The sequence below is a fragment of the Corythoichthys intestinalis genome, chromosome 4 (assembly GCF_030265065.1).
Source record: "Corythoichthys intestinalis isolate RoL2023-P3 chromosome 4, ASM3026506v1, whole genome shotgun sequence".
NCBI classification, from domain to species: Eukaryota; Metazoa; Chordata; class Actinopteri; order Syngnathiformes; family Syngnathidae; genus Corythoichthys; species Corythoichthys intestinalis.
In genome coordinates this window covers 11,327,896-11,340,853 of record NC_080398.1, presented here as the reverse complement: position 1 = coordinate 11,340,853, position 12,958 = coordinate 11,327,896, and the positions used below count along the sequence as shown (strand labels likewise).

General features: G+C 39.8%; 1 protein-coding gene across 1 annotated transcript; it reads left to right on the top strand.

Moving 5' to 3' along the window:
* The first annotated feature begins 7,364 nt into the window (after positions 1 to 7,364).
* LOC130914898 (transmembrane protein 158) lies at positions 7,365 to 10,653 on the top strand. Its single transcript, XM_057834479.1, has one exon. The coding sequence runs from the start codon at positions 7,556 to 7,558 to the stop codon at positions 8,255 to 8,257; it is 702 nt and encodes a 233-aa protein (XP_057690462.1). The 5' UTR covers positions 7,365 to 7,555; the 3' UTR covers positions 8,258 to 10,653.
* Positions 10,654 to 12,958: the final 2,305 nt, after the last annotated feature.

The window sequence follows — 12,958 nt, the reverse complement described above, 5'->3', positions numbered from 1 at the left end:
GCCGAGGAGGCAATACCTCCAATATGATTTTGCATTTATACAAAATTAAAGGTTAGTAAATACTGTCATGAACGCTTCCCACAAGCTATGAGAGTTAACTCCAACGTGTTTAGTGTGTCTTGCGGTGGTAAACGTGGTGTGCTTTTTTCTCTATGACAACTGTCTGTGTTGAGAGAGTGTGTGTATTTTGTAAACATGATACGTGTCATACACACCTGCTTTTTATGGAAAATAATTCAATATTTTTGTTCTGATGGTAAAAATGTTGAGCTGTGGCTGTGGGTTTATGCTTACCTTAAGGACCGCATTTATTTAAATTTTATTTAGAATATTTCAGTTATCTTTTTTTTTCTTTCTTTTTTTATTTTTTATTATTTTAACTTAATATTATACTTATGTTCCAATTTGCTAACATGTTTTGAAAAATAAAAATCCTATAGTTGAATTTTTCTTTTATCCCAGACAATAGTTATAGCTTGTTTTAATTACCTGACATGTTTCAGCGAACACTTCCGCCTTCATCAGAGAGTCACTGGTGTTGGTGTGACACGTCTTTATCAGCTGATGGATGAAGGCGTGACTCACCTTTCAGATTGACAGGCGAGTCACGCCCTCTGCTGCCAATTTACTGCTCCAGGATGCTGGTCCAGGTAGTATGTAGAGAGCATGTAAGCCGCCTTGTCCCTGTTGATGGTCCTCGGGCCCTGCTTGCAGATCTCATTGGCCTCCCTGATCCAGCACTGATATTCGTTTTCTTCAGTGCAGATGACTCTGGCCTTTTCCCATTTCAAATTGTAGTTTTCTCTTTTGCAGTGATCGGCGATGGCTGACTTGTGATGTTCCTGTTGTGCCAGTGCAGATGACTCTGGCCTTTTCCCAGTCCAAATTGTAGTTTTCTCTTTTGCAGTGATCGGCGATGGCTGACTTGTGATGTTCCTGTTGTGCTTGTTCTTTCATTTTCCTTGTATGTCTTATTGTTGTCTTCTTATCACACGCCTTCTTGTGTTCCGTTTTTCTTGTAATAAAGCTCCTCCTTGTCTGATGATGACGAAAGTGTTCGCCAAAACATATCAGGTAATTAAAACAACCTATAACTATTGTCAGGGATAAAAGAAAAATTCAACTAATCTATAAGTGTACACAAAATGAACTCAATACAACAAATAAAAATTCTGTTCAATGGATTTTTTTTTCTTTTCTAAGTAACACATTTTGGAAATGTAATTGCAATACCGTGATACCTTAAAACTGTGATATTTTGGCTGCAGGTTATCATATCATCAGAATCTCATATTAGCACATGCCTACCACCAAATTGTCCTTTCTTTTGATCTATTAACTAATATTATTTAGAATAATGTAGATTTATGAAGCAGTAGCAAATAGGAATGAAACAGTTAATCTGTGATTATCCAGATCAATATATTGATTTGATAACTCAAACATGTCCAAAGAGCGGCCCGGGGGCCAAATGCGGCCCGTGGTCAAATTTCATCCGGCCCCCAGCCTCTTTCATAAGATCAATAATGTCTGGCCTGCACACAGATTTAATAAATTGGTCAGCAGTACTGCTTACACATTAAATGCTTCTCCTCATTTACCCACTAAAAGGCAGCAGCCCTCTAAGCAACATTACCCTGTGTGACCATTGACTTCCAATTTTCTAAAATGGCAACAATCAACAACAAAAAACAAAATTGACTGCGACGGCAGGCGCTTCAAGGATAGGTGGAAATTGGACTATTTCTTCACTAAAATACGCAACAACTGTGTCTGCCTCATTTGCAAAGAGACAGTCGCTGTTTTTAAAGAGTTCAATGTGAGGCGATATTACCAAACAAGACACACTGACTTGCATGACAAGATTACAGGTAAGATACGCAGCGAGAAATTGAAGCAACTTGAAGCTAGTTTAATTTCACAGCAGCAGTATTTCGCAAGATCCCGAGAGTCGAAAGAGAACGCCACAAAGGCTAGTTGCGAGATTGTCGAAATTATTAATTAAAATAAATAAATAAATAAATAAATAAATGAATAAATAAAGCAAATGTGACACACAGAATGGCTTGCTAAAATTTGCTTAAATATATCGTCTACGTAAAGGACGTCAGCTAAGGTCGGCCCCCCACATTTTTACCACACCAAATCTGGCCCCCTCTGCAAAAAGTTTGGACACCCCTGTATTAACTCATTGGCTGCCATTGATTTTGATAGACAGACCAGAGTCGCTTTAAAAAATGAACCGTTTTTGTATTGAACACACTGTAACTTTGGCATATTACCACTTACAATAGTCAAACTAAGGAAGCAGATCAACTTTTGACTGGTGTAACGTCATAAATGTTATCTCATAAATTAAGCACAATTGAATCCAAATCAATCAAAACACAAAAATGATTAATGTTGTCATCATTTCGATATGCCGTTTCGTTAAAAAGTATGGTTTTCATTAAAATGTCTGAAATGTTTCAGCAACAATCTTGTCCAACAAATCATAATTGCTTTATTTTTTGTTATATGTCTTTAAGTGAAACGCAACTGATTTTGTTGAATATGTACAAAATGTTGTATTACATTTATCGGAGGCCTTTGTATCGAATCAAATCGAGACTTTGTAATCGGCAAATATTGTATCATCATGAAACTGGTGATTTTCTCATAAATTCACAGTTTCTGTCATTTCTACCACAAATTTCTATGACACCATTGTTTAAAACCTGGCCTTAAACGGTGACAGTGAATTATAGGACTGTCCTCCTCCATTGAACATGCCATATTGTTTCTCATCAGTGGACTCCCCTGTTCTTGCACCTCCTGGGAGAGCGCCGTTTTGTTGCCGTGGTGATGAGTCCTGGCCGTGATTGGTGGTATGACAGGCCCAATAAAAACAAATCGGGGTTTCACTACACTCTCATGTGAGAGTAAAGGAGGATGCAAAGGGCCTAATTCTTGGCTTCTAATTAAGTCAGAGTCTATGTTTCAGACTAATGGTGTCTGATCCAGCACAGATTGGTTGTCGGCCAGCCACATGCCACAAATGCTTCCTCATTTTGGCTTCCTGTGGAAAGAGCCACACTTTGAGTCGATGAATCTTTTATGCATTCTCCTTTGGCACACTAGACTTTATCTTAGTCCCATTTGAATTTTTGTCACCAAACCAATTTACATTTTTATAGCATAATTAATGAACAAGAAAGCCATTTGCATTTTTCTCGGTTCACAATGGGATATCTGAGACAGAGGGACCTGTGTTTAGAAAGAGTGAAATGTCTGTGTGTGCAAAACCATAACTAAACAATTGTCTGCAAGCAGAAAAGGTTGACTCTCCGATACAATGTGCTGTCATAATTAAAACATAGCAAAAAGACAAGTGCTTTCAAGTGCAAATTAGGACCAAAGTGTCCTTCACCTCAGATGACCATCACATCAAATACACAAAGCCAGGACGTCCACAGCAAAGTATACCATTGAAAAAGCTTAGAGGTAAACCGTTCCATCACGTGATGTTTGTTGGCTTCATCAGCTGCCAAGAAAACAGCGCATCAGAGAATAATCAATCTCTTTGTTATTCTTGCATGACAATCCAGTTCTCCCAATAGCTCTTTGTCTTTTGTGAAACATTTGACATAATTATGAACATAATTCTGTCATTATTACTCCCCCACTCCCCGGCTTTTCCACCGAGGTAATGTGTAAGAACAATTAGTGTATTGTATGAGAGATGTGTTGTCCTTTTTTGTGTGAGAAATGTTAATAACACACAACAAACATTAAAGACTTAACTGGTTGTTTGCCTTTAAAACAAAGACAACAGTTCACTGGTTGGCAGTTAGTTGGTTTGTGCAACAAATAGTCAGTATAGTAGTTTCAAAATATTGCACATCAACAAAATATTACAGCACTCTAGATTTGCACAATCAAATGAGATGTACTGTAAGATGCGGAGTTCTTTTAATGTTTTTACAAAGATAACCCTCGCTTAGATGAACATTGTAAGTGAATTAATAATTTACTTTGCTTTTAGATTAGACTGCAGTGATATAGGAATGTAACATATCAAAAACAGTTCATTAATATTTTGCCCTTTTAAATTGAATGACCAACCTTCATATATAGAAGAGAAGGGTTGCCAGATTTGCCACATAGTAGGGTTGCCTTCTAAGGGTAAATGCAGTAAATGCCAAAAACTACTGTTCTGCAGATACTTTGTAGCAGTTACATAAGAGGAAAAATGTAAAAAAAAAAAAAAAAACTGTCAACAGGAACAGATGTGACAGCATTAGAAATAAAGTTCAACATCAATGGTGGAACTGAAATATAAAACTGTTTAACTGTTTTGACTTTCATTTTCCTCACACAGTTGTTTGCACAATGGTAAACAACATTATGGGATTGTCCTTTATATCCAACCAGTTTCCATGTACGCAACCTGCGAGATGCTCTAAACATGATTTTTAAGTATTCCACAATCTTTGTTCCCCACATGTTGTCATGTGTAATGTTGAAACTGGAAAGTATACATTACCGTTCCAGTTAAGATGTGCACATAATTATCAAAATAAAATGATAAACATTTGGCTGTTTTTTGGTCTGTCAACATCAGAGGAGTAATATGTATACAACACATTGTAGATATACGGTGGTATGAAAAAGTATCTGAACCTTTTGGAATTTCTCACATTTCTGCATAAAAACACCATCAAAGGTGAGCTGATCTTTGTCCAAATCACACTGATGAAAAAACAGTGTCTGCTTTAACTAAAACAACCCAAACATTTATAGATTTTCATATTTTAATGAGGATAGTATGGAAATTATGACAGAAGGGGGAAAAATAAGTAAATGAACCATCACATTTAATATTTGGTGACCCCTTTCCCAGCAATAACTTCAACCAGACGCTTCTTGTAGCTGCAGATCAGTCCGGCACTTCGATCAGGACTAATCTTGGCTCATTCTTCTCTACAAAACTGCTGTAGTTCAGTCAGATTCCTGGGATGTCTGGCATGAATCGCTGTCTTTGGATCATGCCATAAACGCTCAATGGGGTTCAAGTCTGGACTTTGACTTGGCCTCTCCAGAATGTGTATTTTGTTCTTCTGAAACCATTCTGAAGTTGATTTACTTCTGTGTTTTGGATCATTGTCTTGTTGCGGCATCTATCCTCTTTTTAACTTCAACTGTCTGACAGACGGGCTCAGGTTTTCCCGCAAAACATTCTGATAAACCTTTGAATTCATTCTTCCATGAGCAAAACAGCCCCAAATCATGATGCTCCTTCTACAATGCTTCACGGTGGGGATGAGGTATTGATATTGCTGAGCCGTTCAATTTTTCCTCAACACATGACGTTGTGTGTTACTCCCAAACAATTCAACTTTGGTTTCATCAGCCCACAAAATATTTTGCAGAGTGTCCAAGTGCCTTTTCGCAAACATTAAACAAGCAACGATGTTTTTTTTTCAAACAGCAGTTGCTTTCTCCGTGGAGTCCTCCCATGAACGCCATTCTTGGCCATTGTTTTACGTATAGTTGATAAGATATTGGACTGTGCCAGTGATTTCTGTAAGTCTTTAGCAGACACTATAGGGTTCTTTTTTACCTCTCTGACTATTCTGCGCTGAACTATTGGTGTCATCTTTGGTGGATAAACAACAGTGCCAAACTCTCTCCATTTGTAGACAACTTCTCTGACTGTCGATTGATGAACATCCAGACTTTTACGGATGGTTTTGTATCCTTTTCCAACTTTATACAAATCAACAATCCTTGATCGCAGGTCTTCAGATAGCTCTCTTGACCGAGCCAAGATGCACATCAGATATTGCTTCTCAACAAGACAATTCTTATAGGTGTGTGTTTTATAGTGGGCAGGGCAGCTTTAAACCCCTCATCAATGACTGGGCACATACCTGACTTAAATTGTTTGGTAAAAATTTGTTTCAACTGCTCTTTAAGGCAGAGGGTTCACTGACTTATTTCCCCCCCTTATGTCATTGTTTGCATGCTATCCTCATTTAAATATGAAAACCTATAAATGTTTGGGTGGTTTCAGTTAAAGCAGACACTGTTTTTTCATCTGTGTGGTTTTGACAAAGATCAGATCACATTTGATGGTTTTTTTTCCCCGAAATGTGAGAAATTCCAAAAGGTTCAGATATTTCTTTCATATCTATCTATCTGTCTGTCTGTCTGTCTGTCTGTCTGTCTGTCTGTCTGTCTGTCTGTCTGTCTGTGTGTGTGTGTGTGTGTGTGTGTGTGTGTGTGTGTGTGTGTGTGTGTGTGTGTATATATATATATATATATATATATGTTTCCATTTATTCACCTGAATATGTATCTGTTCACATCGTTGCACATAATAATTCTTTGTTCTCATAACTGTGTTTATACTGTGATGACATTTTAGGGTTTTTGGAGACTTCTTTTACCATCTTGCGGTCTGCTCTCGGGGTGAACTTGCTTGGACGGCCAGACCGGGGCATGTTGGCAGTTGTTTTGAATGTCCTCCACTTGTAGACTATTTTCCGGACAGTGGAATGGCTGATTTTATATTCTTTTGAGATCTTTTGAAATCTTTTACCAGACTCATGAGTGTCTACAATCTTCTTTCTGAAGGCCTCAGACAGCTCCTTTGATCTCACCATGGTGTTTTCTATTACGTCAACAGTCAGGGGCACACCAAACTAAATATGAGGTTTAAATAATGCAAGCCTCCTTCAAAACACTGGGTAATGATTTTCTAATCATGTGCACCTGATGTGTTACCTCTGTGTGTGATTTTAGCCATTTTAAGTGGGATTGAATGTAGGGGTGCCCTAATTTATTCCTCAACAGAAATTGCATTTATTTAAAATTACATTTTACAGAAAGTTATAAAAATAAAAAATTCCCTGTTTTTGTTTAATTCTATTACTTAAAGCTCTCAATATTGTTCAAATTGATATTAAATATCCATATGACCAAATATGTTAGAAAAGACAGGCTTCCATAGGGTATCCTATTTTTGCACATGACTGTAAATACATTAAGTGACTATTGCTTTCTTTTTGTTCCTGAAATGTGTGTCGTCAAGTGTGTGTGTGTCCTGAATAAAAGAGAATAAAAGAACCTGTACAAAGGGGGTGGGGGGGGTTCTTCAAGATGTACTTGCAAAAGAAAAAATTTGTTGTGCGTAATAACACCTTCGTTACATAATGACATTAATTCTGACCACTGTTCAATATAGAAATGAAAGTTCTGCTACAGAACAGGGGGGAAATGTTAGAAAAGAAACATTTTGTATGCTTCCTGTCCATTTTTGTTTTATTTCGCTGAATGGCAGCTGAGCAGAAAATATGTGAAAGGAGCACACGGTGCCACATAGGCGCGAACAGGACACAGTTGGATGAGGAGACTATCCAAAGGGAGGGTGCGCGCATGTGACAGGCATTGGACGTTCCCATTCGCAGAAGTCGGGCAGCGAGGAGAATCTCTCCATCCGGATCGGCGTGGTTAAAAATCGCCAGCGGTTCTGCCCACGCACCATGCGAGTTGGAGAGACGCGCCCCGGGCCATGCTGAACAAGTGTCCGACCCTGCTGTTGGCTCTGATCGCGGTGGCCGGACTTGTCAAGCGATGCCGGGGCTGGAGCGACGAAGACATGCTGTTGCCGCCCGTCAACTCCTCCAACAGCTTCTTGGCCGAAATGGGGCTGGACGTGCGTCTGTCCAAGAGGTCGGCAGAAGAGAACGAAGCTTCCCCGGACGCGTCGTCCCTGCAGACGCCGTCCCAGTGCAACGTGAGCGTCCAAAGACTCCTGCCAGCCTCGTTGGTGGCTCGCTGGGACAGCAGCTTCGGCTTCCAATGCGACGTGCTCATATACACTACCAACAACCACGGACGGGCTTTTTTCTCCGCCTCATTCAACCGGGCCATCTCGCCCGTCATCATCGAGCACCTGGGGACCACCGGGGGTCAGCAGGATTTGAGGCTGTGCGTGGGCTGTGGGATGTCCCGCTACAGGAGACTCAGTCCCGGCAGGGCGAGAGGGCAACAGAACGCCGAGCAGGTCACCTTCTGCTGCGTGGATTTCAGCCTCGACGAGCTGAAGGGTGACAAAAGTTGGAGGCTGAACAGAAAGCCCATCGAATCAACACTTGTGGCTTGTTTCATGACTCTGGTCATCATCGTATGGAGTGTTGCTGCTCTCATATGGCCGGTTCCTATAATTGCAGGCTACCTGCCTAACGGAATGGAGCAGAGAAGACCCAGATGACTGACCTAATCGATGACGAGCTCGTACTGCCTATACCTATTAATTATTGTAGCCATTATACTCTTTGCCATTGGGAATGGACGACTGTTTACTGAAATTGGGGTCACTCGAAACTAAAGGCGTAGGTTTGCATTGAGACAGTAGGGACATAACACTACCAACTTTTCAGGGTGCTCAAATTGTCCCCACCAACTTTTAAGCAACCTCATTTGCATTATATAAAGAGGTCAGTTATATAGGTAATTTATATTGTCTACCCCAGGGGTGTCCAAACTTTTTGCAAAGGGGGCCAGATTTGGTGTGGTAAAAATGTCGGGGGCCAGCCAACCTTGGCTGACGTCCTTTACGTAGAACAATATATTTAAGCAAATTTTAGCAAGCCAAGTACATGTCAGCATGTCTTGTTTGGTAATATCGCCTCACATTGAACTCTTTAAAAACAGCTACTGTCTCTTTGCAAATGAGGCAGACACAGCTGTTGCGCATTTTAGTGAAGAAATAATCAAATTTCCACCTATCCTTGAAGCATCAGCCGTCGCAGTCAACATTTTTTTGTTGTTGATTGCCGCCATTTTAGAAAATTGGAAGTAAAAGTCACATGGGTAATGTTGCTTAGAGTGCTGCTGCCTTTTAGTGGGTAAATGAGGAGCAGCATTTAGTGTGTAAGCTACTTCATATGCTGGTAGCAGTACTGCTCAAATTTATTACGTCTGTCTGCGGGCCAGACGTTACTGATTTCATGACAGAGGCTGGGGGCCGGATGAAATTCGACCACGGGCCGCATTTGGCCCCCGGGCCGAACTTTGGGCATGTCTGGTCTACCCATATGCTGTAATGATAGAATAGACCCTACCATTATTAGGTGAATTATTTTCATTATGTTCAGACTTACATTTATCCCATTTCACTTGATGAATGTACTGGTTCCTTTTCCCTCCTTCAAACAAACGTTTGACTGGCTGATGACTTGAAGTCCTCCGTCCCACCACAAAGACACATACACAAACTCACACATCCCGACAAATTCATGTCGACAACATGCCGCCTCCTCCGCCCCCTTCCGAGAAGAAGGATATTAGAAGGGTTTTTTTTTTCGGCCAGCAGCAACAACTGTAAGTCATGTAAAAAGTAGGGCTGTCAAAAGATTAAAAAATTTAATCGAGTTATTACAGCTTAAAAATTATTTAATCGTAATTAATCGCAATTCAAACCATCTATAAAGTATGCCATATTTTTCTGTAAATTATTGTTGCAATGGAAAGATAAGATACAAGACGGATATATACATTCAACATATGGTACATAAGTACTGTATTTGTTTATTATAACAATAAATCAACAAGATGGCTTTAACATTATTCACATTCTGTTAAAGCAATCCATGGATAAAAAGACTTGTAGTTCTTAAAAGATAAATGTTTGTACAAGTTATAGAAATTTTATATTAAAACCTCTCTTAATGCTTCCGTTTTAATAAAATTTGTAAAATTTTCAATCAAAAAATAAACTACTAGCTCGCCATTGTTGACATCAATAATTACACAATGCTCATGGTGCTGAAACCCATAAAATCAGTCGCACCCAAGCGCCAGCAGAGGGTGACAAAACACCAAAAAACACAAGTAACAAGTGAACATTACACCGTGCTGTCATTTTAATCTGCATGTGTGTTAAATGCGTCAAATATTTTAACGTGGTTAATTTAAAAAATTAATTACCGCCCGTTAACGCGATAATTTTGACAGTCCTAGTAAAAAGACATTAATGTTGTGGCAGTGGGGGAAACACCACTAATTTTGCTACTGAAAGTCCAACCTGCATTAGATTTAGCATAACATTAAACTTGCTAACCTGCAAAACTACTCCAGTCAGGCCAGCCTCCACAAGGAACAACAAAGTCAAGCTAGCTGTCTCTTATTTGGATCATTGTTTGCATTATGTGCATTACGGTAATATCGTCCCTACCAATGTTGAGACCAAACCTACGCCCTAGCTTGAAACCTCAATTCTCTACTGGGACCAATGTGTTTTTGTAAACTTGTAAGCCCATATAGCCTAGAATGTGTCACCGTAAAATGTGCACAATTTTCTCTTTAAACCGTCTTTGTAGTTTTGAACGTTTTTAGAATGTTTGCCTTATTCCCCGTGTAGAACTTTTGCACTGCAAATTTACCTATATAACCTACATGTACGCCATTTCTGGCAAAGGACTTGTTTAAGATGGTTTCAGTGTTTATAATGCTAGATTTGTAATATCGAGCTCAATATACAGTATGTGCTTTATTTGTATCAGTCAAACTATAAACAGTATATACATGACAATAAAATATTATATGGCATATTTAGAGCAATATATTGTTTATTCCGTTAAATAAACAAATATTTTGGCTTCCTGATTGTGCCTGAACAAATCTTGATGAAAATATAAATGACAAATTATGTGTGAAATCATATCATATATGGTATCATCATAAAATAGTTTTCTGTATATGTTAGTCCTTAGTCACTGATCTTGGTTTAGGATTTTAATTCCAAACTTGGACCAAAATACAATCAAGTCCGAATTAATACAATTGTTGCTTGTAATAATATTTGTCATTACATCCTATATTGTTTTGTTTTGCTTAATCCTTTAAATGTCACAAGAAAACAACACCAACTGATGACTCCTAGCAATGTGCTGGTGTTGTTTTGCCAAGTTAACACTGTTTTTGACCCTAAAGTTCAGCAGGCCAAAACAAGCCTCAACAGCCTCTAGTTTTTCTCTACAGACATATCAAATTTCATCAATATAAAATAAGTATTGGCTCCAGCATCCCGCGACCCACGTGAGGATAAGCGGCACGAAAAATGAATGAATGATTGAATAAAATAAGTGCCAATGTTTGGACATTGTCTGACTTGACAGCGATGGATGTCTAATCTATTTGAACTGGCAGTGATTGACAACTCCTCCTATAGTTCAAATGGAATGGACATCTATCAACATCAATGGCAGTGAATGACTGATCACCTCTTTAGAGCAGAGGTTGCGCTAGACTTTTTCGTTGTCTGTCATTTTGACTGACAGGGTCATAAAAATCCGGTCATAATCTATTTTTACCCGTCACTTATATTTTTAAAATGATGATAATGACATTGTGGTGACCCTTTGTTTGGCATAATTCACCTTCCGTACTTGTGTTTCCATTTGGCCGAGCGCGTTACCGGCTACGACAGTCACGTGACAGAGACACTTAAGGCTCAAACACACCAGCAACGTGAACGTCGCGTCAACGATCCCGCCGCGATAATGCACCAGTGACGCTCGGCGTCAATTTCCGTAGGACGTGTTTCACGAGCAGCGCGTCTGTGGAGCGGCTCGATCGGTTCACGCGAGGATTGCAAGATTGCGCGAGAATAGCGGGTATTTAAATGTAATAAAACAACAACACTTTGCCTATCAGACCCCGGCCAGCTTTCTTTTTGAAACAAGAAAAAAGAAGGCATGTGCTAATGCAAAAAGCAATCCCAATGACAAAGATTTTAACATTTTTTTTCTTATGAACATTTTTCTAAGCTTTATTGATGTTTTTTCTCAAGTTAAAGTACCACGCAGGAATTAATTTAATTGTGTAGCAGGATTTGTGCATTATTCGTATTAATTGCAGGTGTTTTAGCTCATTTCAGTTTATTTTATTTATATATTGAGTTACGATTGCATATTATTTTGAAAATCGACCGGATCCACCGTATTTTTACACGAGTGACTTCCGGCCTGCCCGAGCCTACCTAGTAGTATTGACGCAGGGGGGGCCGCGTCTCGCGTCAAAAAACAAACTGCTGTTCTTTTCGCGTGCGTCGCGTTTAGCGCTTCTGGGACGCGTCTAACACGTGGACGCACTGCGACTGGTGTGCATTGACTGATTGACTTTAACGGCCGCGTTTCGAAGCATAATAGCGGCGAGATCGTTGACGCGACGTTCACGTTGCTGGTGTGTTTGAGCCTTTTAGAGCCGCGCGCGGTCCCCTCACAATCCACTCGCTCTCGCTATATGATTGGCCGAAGAGTCGAAATGCTCTCCCGTGAAATGCCTGTTTAAAAATGTTCCCGTTGTTACTTCTTGCATTCGCTTATAAGCGCCCATTTAAAAAGGAAAAGCGATGGATGATACTACACACAGAGCGTATTATTAACAAATGTTAAAGTTGTATAATCATATAGCGAGAATAAGGAACGTCCCTGACAAGCGCAGGCCCCCGCGAGTGGATAGTGAGGGAAATTAATATTCTGTCCGAACAAGCTTAACAGAGAATCCACACCGTGCCATCACACATCAAGCAGACGAATATGTAACTTTTTCTCCGCAGTGACAAAAACAGCTGACTGTGGCCCCGGTATTAGGTAGCCTACCATATGTAGCATATGGAACAATGAAATTAACAGTTCACCTGCTGTGGCCTGAACGTAGTCTCACACTTTCCTCCTGATGCGGATGGGCTTGAATTGCGTGCCCGCTTGTGCAGTCCCTGTTTTTTCACCTCTTTTATCAACACCATCGTCGTTTTGGGGCTTTTTGAAGAAACTTCGGACACTCAGTTGCCTTGACATTTTTCAGAGTAAGGCCAACGACGTCATGCATCAAGAGAGACAATAGCTAATTAATATGCTCACTCGCAACCCTGTGGTCTGGGGTGTGAATTGCAACCGGTCAAAATGAC